Raw genomic sequence first — 9,747 nt, 5'->3', positions numbered from 1 at the left:
GATTCCTTTTGTGATAAGGTCCCATTACCCATATTAGAAAAGCTCAAAATATTGTCCAAGCCTTCAAATTTCTCATCAATCCAGCAAATAAGAACAATATTATGGGCTCATGTTTGACCTTGCCTCTCTTGGAAAACTATGCACATCAAGGTTGCCTCAATCTCTCTCTCTCTTACTTTGCTAAATCTTCCTCTCTCTCTCTCTCTCTATCTCTCTCTCTCTCTCTCTCTCTTTGTCCCCATAAGCCTAACAAGAGAAGGGCTCATTGACATGGAAACACCCCTAACAAGAGGAAGGCTCATTGAAATGGAAACCCCTCTTCACTCCTTTTGGGATGACCCCTCATAACTAACAAGACATAGGGGCCACCACCCAAATATACAAAGGGGAAAGAGGGAAACGTGAGTCTCTTTCACAGCCATACACAATTTTTTTTTTTTGAAAGATGCTCCTAACTGACAACCCCCCTCTCTTTGCAAAGTAAATGCCCCACTCCTCTTGACCGATTCCTCTCTTGGAGGAAAAAGTGAAGTGATGAGCACCTATATAAGGTGACTACTTTTCCAAGACTTTCCACCAAGGAGTTGTACACCTCTTACTTGCTGCCAAGAACATCATTACCTACACTTACTCTTAAATGGACCCCTCTAACCAGGTTTATGTCACTTATTCTTCTATTTTTGCTTTAGATGGACATATATAACATGTAGGAGTATTTCATGACACCTGCCTTCCACCAGAGAGACTAACAATTTCTTGTTTGTTTTTTGTGGGTGATGGTGGCAGGTAACATGATACCCCTTTATCTAATGCACTTACATGGAAGCATAAGGACCCTCCATTTGGTCTTGTGATAATTTGATCTCAAGTTCTTAACCATGGCATTCCTTGTAAAATTATTGCTTGAATTAATACTAATGGATATTGCAAACATGTGTTTTTTTTTTTCTCTCTCTCACTGTGGTGTAATATGGATAGCAAGGTGAAAAATATATCATCACCTACTCTCTCTAGTGGTCTAGTGGAGCTCCTAGTAACTAGGAACCTCCACCTACGATTTGTAAGCTCCAAACATGTTTTTTACCTCAGGAGCTATATTCACCATGCTTTTTGGAGGCTTTGTTTGATTATCTCATTGTGTGCCCTTCTCCAACTTTTTTATGGGTTATGTAACTGATCTGGAAGCTGAAGCGAATGGCCTCTTTTATGAAGAACCTTAGTACACCTTCCATTGAAGGACTAGGGGAGAATAGGGACATGTCATCAACGGGCCCTACTGAGAACCCGAAATTCAAAGGTAATGGACATTGGGGCCTCACCTATCACCCTCTGGCTCGGTACAATGCACTAGGTACCCTTTTCTACCTACCACTTTTTTTTTTAGAGGGCTCCCCCATAAACCCTCTAAATCAAACTTTAAGAAAAGGGCCCTTTTTAATGTAAAGGGCCCTATGAAAATCTCTTGGTGTGCCCATAAACCCTTCAACAACAAGTGTTCATCCGTTTGCACCAAAGAATTGGGAGTACTCTTTCTCTTTTTGACTTGTTGCTCAAGTGTAGGGGGTGGGTGAAAGACCCCCTACATTTTCAGTGAGACATTTTAGGTGAAGGGCCCTTCACTTTTGTGGAGGCCTATGAAGCACAGATTAGTTTTTTCAAGGCCCCCTATTAACACCTTTAGAGGGTCTATGGGGAAGCCCTCTTAGGGCTTGGTGAAGCACAGTCCGCCTAATCGACTGTTAAGCACTCGTTTGCTAAATCTTGCACCGAGCCACGCACTCCTTTTCTACCTACTACTACAGTCCGCCTAATCAACTGCTAAGCACTCGGTTGCTAATACAACACAAATCTCTCTCTACCATCTAGGAAGCTATTGCTAATCTCTAAAAAACCGCCTACTGGGCCTCTTGGAAGCTGCGTAGTTATCCCCCTAATCTATAGTCGTCCCTCACAGGGCTCTTCCTCACGCCCACCTTGAGGTTTAGCATGGCTATGCTTTGTACATTTTGGCTTCTGATCGTGTGGACTCAGATGGACTCCCAATTGGTGGTCTTTTTGGATTTGCGGTGGTGGTTTACTAAGAGTATTGCCGACGCACATTTATCATGCCCCTTCTTTACATCTCTACAATCCCCCATAGCAGATCTGTACCCGCTACCGCAGAGTGGATGTTCTGATGCAACCCTGCTATGCACATTGATCGTGCCATAGACTCTACACGACAACAAGGTGAAATGTTTTCGAGACCCCGATCCTTCACATCGCGCTGAGCACCAACAAAGCTATGTATTTTTATTACAAAGAAGTAGCCATATCGATGCTTTTCTTGTGGTTCAGCTAATTGGAGGATGAGTAGGTTGTTTTATGATTGTACTATGAATATACAAGTTACTTGTATTGATTAAAACGCGTGTCTTTACCTAGCTAGTTTCTTGAAAAACCTGTGGGTAAATTTCTTGAAGGAACAGACCATGTGGGGAGATGTTACCTGGTAGCAATTTAAATAGGCTGGTATTGCTTGATATAGTTTGAAGCTAATGCACAGACTGTGTGCTGCATTACTATCTTAAGCACTCCATATGTCTTGAAGAGACAAGCCAATCAGGAAATGAACTTTCGGCGGTACTCTGAACAGAGACTAACCAGCTGAGGTTAGTTTGAATTTATTGAATGCACAGACTAATTGAAAAATACCACTTGCCGGATTACACCCTGTCTATTTGCTAATGCATGCCTAAGATGCTACCTTCTTTTATCTTAACAATGCACGCCCTGATCTATCACAAAGCTATTCTCGGAAAAGTAGCTATGGGTCTTTATTGCAATAAAGCAGGCATAATAATATTGCATTTCTAGCTGAGTTAATCTCACACGTTGAACGGGTTGTGCTTTTTTTGCCATAATTCTGATGGTTCAAGCTAGGAATGAACATGCTTTGTCTTCTTGTTGTAATCATAAAGCACCTGGGGGTATAGTCCCTGTGAATGTAGGCTGTATTAGGAGATGCTTCTTGGAGCTGACCCAAACGACACATATAAACAGGTCGTCTATTTGGAGTATCAGCTGGTTGTAGAAATAGATAAGCGACTTGAGGTAATGATCCCGTATAAACCAATCGGGTGCTGAGGTGCTCTCTTGAACAATCTAAATGTCCCATATGAACAGATCATAACAAGCAAGGTTGATTGAATTTGCTGTATGTATAGGCTGATGGGTAAATACTGCCTGTTGGATGCTTCTCTACTTTGTTGTTAATACATGGCTGAGATGTAACCTCCCACAAGATTAACACTGTATAAGCTTTTGAGGTTATCGTTACTTTGTTTTTTGTGCAAAAAATACCATCTGTTTGGGATATAGCTTTGGCTTATTTTGCCACTACATTACCATCTTTGACTAATTGAAACTCCCTGAATGAACAGGTTGCTTGCTCGGATGCCTCACTCATGGCTCTAGGATATGAGCCCCTTTCACCTGCACCCCTGTCGATCATCCAAGGGTTGATGCTCTGCATCAAGGACATAAGCTTCCACCATACCCTAATCGAGTTGGAGACAGAGGCTATAACAGCAGACATAGACACCGACCTGCTCTTGCTCAACCTATTGGATTTTCCGGCATGGTTTCGTTTATACTCTTTGGTGCAAGAAAATACGAGGAGTGCCACACAAAGGCTTCGAGAACTTGCAGCAAATCTTAAGACAATAAATGATGACGATGCAAGGGAGCAAAAGGAGTGGGCTGAGAACTCCTCATATCTCATGCGGAGATTCATGGACAGCCATGGCAAGAAGTTACACAACGACCCCTTGATCCGGCAAAAGAGGCGCCACCTTCTTAATGGCTTCGACGAAGTCTCACTCTCCCCACAATCAGAATCAAGTAGCTCCCTCATCCCAATAGATCTTGATGAAGACGAGCAACAGCTTGCCAATCAAAGCTTTGCCATCAACAATCCAACACTTAATCTCTCAAAAAACCCTTTTGAGTCATATACTGACCCTTACATTCCTTGTAGGTATTGGAGATCATGTTGGGAGATGCACACCACAAGCCCTGGACTTTGGGCAATTTCACACTCCTTGTGCCACTATCAGAGGGACTCCTCCTACTCCTACTCAATGGTAAACATAAGCTCTCTTTAAATCTTGCCCTGCAGCACATACTTGAATCAAATTCATCAAATATTGTGGAAAGCTATTTGTTAGCTACCCCTTTCACTATGTCGGATTCCGAAACGAATCGATGCAAAGCATCATTTGGATGTGTGGTAGGGGTGAAAGGCGTAATCTCTACCACAGGTAGGGAAACAAATTATACAACACAAATATGGAATGTGCACCGCCCCTTCTTGAAGTGCGGATGCGAGCATGTTGGGCAAGCAGACCTTTGCAAGGATGGAAATGTTTTGTGGTTCGACCACACTTTGTGGATGATGATGCATCATCTCCCCATGTTCTTCCCTAGTTCAAGCTTGAAAAAATCAACGATAGCCTTTCTCAGTTGGATTGAGAAGGAAGCCCAAGAGGCGGTAAAAGCTTTGTTGGTTCATCTTATGTATAGACAAAAAGTGAAGGAGGATATCAAACACCAGATCTTGTTTAGTCAACAACCGCCAACGGCCAACCTTAACCATGAGGTGGATTGCTTCATCCAACAGGCCATAATTCCTGGGAGAGACTCTGGAAACCCAAGGGCAGGAAAACACGATCGTGGGGACCAGGGACGAACATCCAGAGGGCGTGGACGACACCACTTCGCACCGCAAAGGCAGACCAACTCGACTGCCATAGGCACTCCTCTATGATTAATTGCGCACAGATTTGCTGGACCGTAGTTGGGGCTGCCCAAATCAGTGTACTTCACTTTATGGCTTGATGGGCTGTTTTGTACTCAGTTTTGAGGATGGTTTGTGTTTTTCCCTTAGTACGTTTTGTGCTCATTTTGACGAGCTGCTGGTTTTAACCTCTTAGTCGGTCTTGCGATCAAGAACTTTATTTTAGTCTAGCTCTCTTTGCGCAGCTTGCGCCAAAGCACTTCTGTATGCCTAATGTTTTTTAAGGAGGTGAACCTCGATTTTGTGGTATTCTTTATCCTTGGCAATTTTATGTGAGCCTGCAAATTCGTTATACTGCACTTCTTTGGCTGGTCAGTTTATACTCAGTTTTGTGGGCTGCTGGCCTTCTTCCCATAATCTGGTTTGCGCTCAGATTTGTGAGCTACTGGTCTTTACCTACTCATTTGTTGTGAGATCTGGAAACTTTACTGGGGTCTTTAAAAATTCCCTGTAAATCTCTTATGGGCTGTTGTGGTTTACCTTGAACTTCCTTGTCCAAGCTGTTTGGTGATTAATACAAGGCATGCTCTTGTGGGTTGGTCTTACAACCTCACTGTTTTGTGCTAAGGGTGGGCACTGGAACTCAGGGAATCCTACATCATGCAATCTCCTGTTTATAGTGTACAAACACGGGGTGTTGGTTATTACTTGTCAATTTATGCTTCGCCATGGCACTTCTGGATAGGCTCTCAAAATGCTTTCTATTCGGCTTCTTTGATCTGATGCTTGCTGTTTTGGGATGCCTCCTAGGCACTGTATTATTTTTTATCATGATGTGCTTTTGTGTTTCCTTTCTATCCCTGGGGTCTTGTTGTGTCGTAGAATCGTCATCTTTATGGATTTGTCTCCCTTGTGGTTTTCCTTCTCGTCTCGATAGCTTTGTTTGTTCTCTTTTATCATGATCCTGTTGCGTGCTCTTGGTCATGTTGAGTTGTCGGGACTAGTTTTTCTTTGTGGTTTACGATTTGTATTTTTGAAGGTTTTTGGTGTGGTGTGCACGACGCTCTTGTCTGTTTTTTCTCATTGTTTCCCGTGCTTTAGGTGTTTATCTCCCTCTCTAATGCTATTGACTGTTCTGATTGTTGCTCTGGTGTTTTGGTTTTTCTCTTTCAGGTGGCTCGAGATATTCATGGGCGGTTGATGCTTATCAAAAAACCCAAAAACAAAGGGGTATTTATCCCTATATGCTTTGTTAACCCTTTTATGGACCTATGTAATATAAGGTCCTTCTTCGAGCTGTTCTTTTTTGGGATGAATCTTATAACCACTCCGAATTGTAGCGAATGCTTATTCTCATGGTCATTCGATGCGCCATTAAAGGTTAAAATGTGTAACGCCCGTTCGATATTTGCACTTGAAAATACCTTAAACACATGTCAATGTGCAGAACACAAGGACAACATGAACCTGACGTGGGGGCATGTACTTACTACGGACATCCACTTATTCCTCTCACCGAAATTGGCGCAAGTTTGTAACTATGGCCTCTCACATATCTTGACCACACCGCCAGACTTCGAGCAAGCATGTGATGAGCTATGTAAGGTCTTGGACACACTCATACATACCGATTGTATTAGACTCCCAAGAGCGATTATTGTCCATGAGGCTCACAATGTACTAAAGGGTTATTGCTCCAATTTCTTACCTAGAAAAAGGCAACACAAGTACTATCTTAACCTTCACATAAAAATTGAGAAGCTTAAGGCGCAATTTTTATCTCTTGCTTAGATAAAGCACCAAATAAAATTGTGCTTGTCTGTAAAACTCTCATTACGAATGAGGCCACTAAAAGACTACAAGGCGAAGATTTCAACTTACACACACAAACAATGACGGACACATTGACACACATACATGCTTACCTATCCCCCTTGGTACCACTTAGCAATAATGAACTGCCGTTCATTACGGCCTCTTACAAGAGTCATAAAAATGCTTTCCGATGGATAACTTGTGGAGCTTCATGCTGTTACACAGAGATTTCCCTACTAATGGAATGCTTTCTTAAAACATGTATGGCACATCTCAAACAAAGGGCAAAGAACATGTATGGCACATCTCAAACAAAGGGCAAAGAACTTAAACCAAAAAGCCCTCAAGCACGCTTCAAGCACCCAAGCACGCTTCAACCTACCCAAGCACGCTTCAACCCTCTACTCAGGGGATGTGAAAAGATGTTATGAAAACATCCCCCATCTAGGAAAGGATGGACTCATTCATCATATCTCTAAGCTTAGAAGTATAGAATTCTCCTTTGCCAATCAATCATACATCTCTTTTAGGAGATTCCCCACTCAATGTATGGAAGGGGTATGGTCTCCCCACTCATACAAATCAGGTCTATCCTTCACCCAACAACAAGTGTTGGGGATCAACTCTTGGCTTATCAACAACATGTACGTACAAAACCAAGGACAAGTTTTCCAACAAAGAAATGGGATCCCCATGGGATTGGCATGCTCCCCCCTATGGTGCAATCTCTACCTACATTCCTTGGAATTTGAGTTCATTGCCCAAACCCTCAAGTTACCAAAATGTGCTACCACTCTCAAAAAATTGGGATCTCCCTTTCGTTACTTTGATGACATTCTTATCATTGACTCAAGGGACCCCCTATACTTCATGACCAACCAAACCATCTACCCTATGTGCCTCTCCATTGAGAGTAGCATTGACACACACGCGAAGTTCCTCAACCTCAATTATCAATTTGCAATGGACTCTTGATCAAGCGCCTTAACAAAAAAGAGGAGAATCTCCCCTACCGACCCATCAAATACCTACAAAGAGTAAGTAATCGACCTGCTGATTGGGCACATAAAGTGATACTTTCACAAATCAAACCAATCCTTTTTTGCAATTCCTATCCATTAGAAGCCGCTTGGGACATCCGGTCACTAATCCAAGCACTCTGCCATAATGGTTTTGAAAAGGCTAAACTATGGAGGCTGGTTAGAAACCATTTACAGTGGTACGCAACATCCTCCTACACATGCTTGTTAAGCGAAGTCTTGGAACACCTTAAAATTGGAGGGCACTAGGACCCCTTAGGGGGCCTAGTGCCCCCTAAAGAGGGAATACAAACCAAATCCTCCTAGTGTGGGTGGAGGTGGGTCTCTCTCTCTCTCTCTCTCTCTCTCTCTCTCTCTCTCTCACTTTGTCCCCATAAGCCTAACAAGAGAAGGGCTCATTGACATGGAAACACCCCTAACAAGAGGAAGACTCATTGACATGGAAACCCCCTCTTCACTCCTTTTGGGATGACCCCTCATAACTAACAAGACATAGGGGCCACCACCCAAATATACAAAGGGGAAAGAGGGCAACGTGAGTCTCTTTCACAGCCATACACATTTTTTTTTTTGAAAGATGCTCCTAACTGACAACCCCCTCTCTTTGCAAAGTAAATGCCCCACTCCTCTTGACCAACTCCTCTCTTGGAGGAAAAAGTGAAGTGATGAGCACCTATATAAGGTGACTACTTTTCCAAGACTTTCCCCCAAGGAGTTTTACACCAATTACTTGTTGCCAAGAACATCATTATCTACACTTACTCTTCAATGGACCCCTCTAACCAGGTTTATGTCACTTATTCTTCTATTTTTGCTTTAGATGGACATCTATAACATGTAGGAGTATCTCATGACACCTGCCTTCCACCTGAGAGACTAACAATTTCTTGTTTGTTTTTTGTGGGTGATGGTGGTAGGTAACATGATACCCCTTTATCTAATGCACTTGCATGGAAGCATAAGGACCCTCCATTTGGTCTTGGGATAATTTGAACTCAAGTTCTTAACCATGGCATTTCTTGTAAAATTATTGCTTGAATTAATCCTAATGGATATTGCAAACATGTGTTTTTTTTCTCTCTCTCACTGTGGTGTAATATGGCTAGCAAGGTGAAAAATATATCATCACCTACTCTCTCTCTCTCTCTCTCTCTCTCTCTCTCTCTCAAATTTGTCTTCATCTTTGGAGACCTCTACCTTGCTCAAAAGTGTGCTTTACATCGATTGAAGAAAGGCAACAACCAACCTTTCATGTGCCAAAAGGGTGACAGTCGACCTACCCTACCAGTGCTAGAAAAAAAACCGGGGTCCAGTGTATTTTAACCGGCTGAAATCCTTAAATCCCGGTTAGATTTTGAGCTTGCCTTGATCACAAGTTTTAGTGTAATTACCGGCAAAAGCTTCAAATTTTGACCTAAAAACCGGGAGAATTTCAAGTTTGTTCTTACTGCATTTTTCTACATGCAGTGTTCGAAAAAAACCATTTTCACAAACATACAAAAATCCCTCCAAGACAAATTTGAACAATAAATTTTATGATACTAGCCAGTATTTTTGCAAAATTACACTATCTTTCATGTACTTTAAGCGAAATTTTCTCCTTCTTGCCCTCCCCTCAACCGGCTACTTTGATTTTGCAACCGGCTCAAGGCTAAGCTGAGGCACACTTTTCCTGAACACTCCCAGCCTACATGTGACGGACCCCTACTTGTACACATCCCTTTTAATCAAGCGGGAAATCTAGTCGCCATAGCTGGTCGCCATTGACAGGGGAAATCCCGTCTGAGTATGCGAGGATGGGCGAGCTCACAGGCTACAGGGGCCGCCAGTTATATGAGAAGAGCAGGAGGGCCACATTCGGAGCCACATGAAGGGGTGATAAGGGGTTGCTGCTGTAGAGTAGTGAAGGAAGGTCGACTGAGTAGTTGGAGAGAAAGATGACCGCTATGCAGATGTACCCGTGAGCAAGCTAGCTGATCTGTCTGTTCAGTCATCAATGGATGGGAAGCATGTGAAAAGGTATGCCGAAGGGCCAGTGTTATCTTAACTCAGGTTGTTTGGTTACTTTAGTCAACCCTACTATGTGAGGGAGCGTATTTTTTGGAGCAGATGCCT

General features: G+C 42.8%; 1 protein-coding gene across 1 annotated transcript; it reads left to right on the top strand.

Moving 5' to 3' along the window:
• Positions 1 to 1,528: 1,528 nt before the first annotated feature.
• LOC147429085 (uncharacterized) lies at positions 1,529 to 6,568 on the top strand. The gene is made up of 3 exons (XM_086494978.1): positions 1,529 to 3,093; positions 3,423 to 4,124; positions 5,951 to 6,568. The coding sequence occupies exons 1-3, from the start codon at positions 3,004 to 3,006 to the stop codon at positions 6,566 to 6,568; spliced, it is 1,410 nt and encodes a 469-aa protein (XP_086351104.1). The 5' UTR covers positions 1,529 to 3,003.
• The last annotated feature ends 3,179 nt before the right edge of the window (positions 6,569 to 9,747 follow it).

This window comes from Adiantum capillus-veneris, chromosome 22, assembly GCF_014529385.1.
Source record: "Adiantum capillus-veneris isolate H3 chromosome 22, ASM1452938v2, whole genome shotgun sequence".
NCBI lineage: Eukaryota > Viridiplantae > Streptophyta > Polypodiopsida > Polypodiales > Pteridaceae > Adiantum > Adiantum capillus-veneris.
The sequence above is the reverse complement of the archived record's forward strand: the minus strand, read 5'-3'. Positions and strand labels throughout refer to the sequence as shown.

Bases quoted from the DNA above. Each gene is read 5' to 3' on its own strand.
- LOC147429085 (XM_086494978.1), top strand. From the start codon at position 3,004: ATGCTTCTTGGAGCTGACCCAAACGACACATATAAACAGGTCGTCTAT. The intron at 3,094-3,422 runs GTAATGATCCCG...CTGAATGAACAG, and splicing joins AAATAGATAAGCGACTTGAG to GTTGCTTGCTCGGATGCCTC. The intron at 4,125-5,950 runs GTAAACATAAGC...TTTCTCTTTCAG, and splicing joins CCTCCTACTCCTACTCAATG to GTGGCTCGAGATATTCATGG.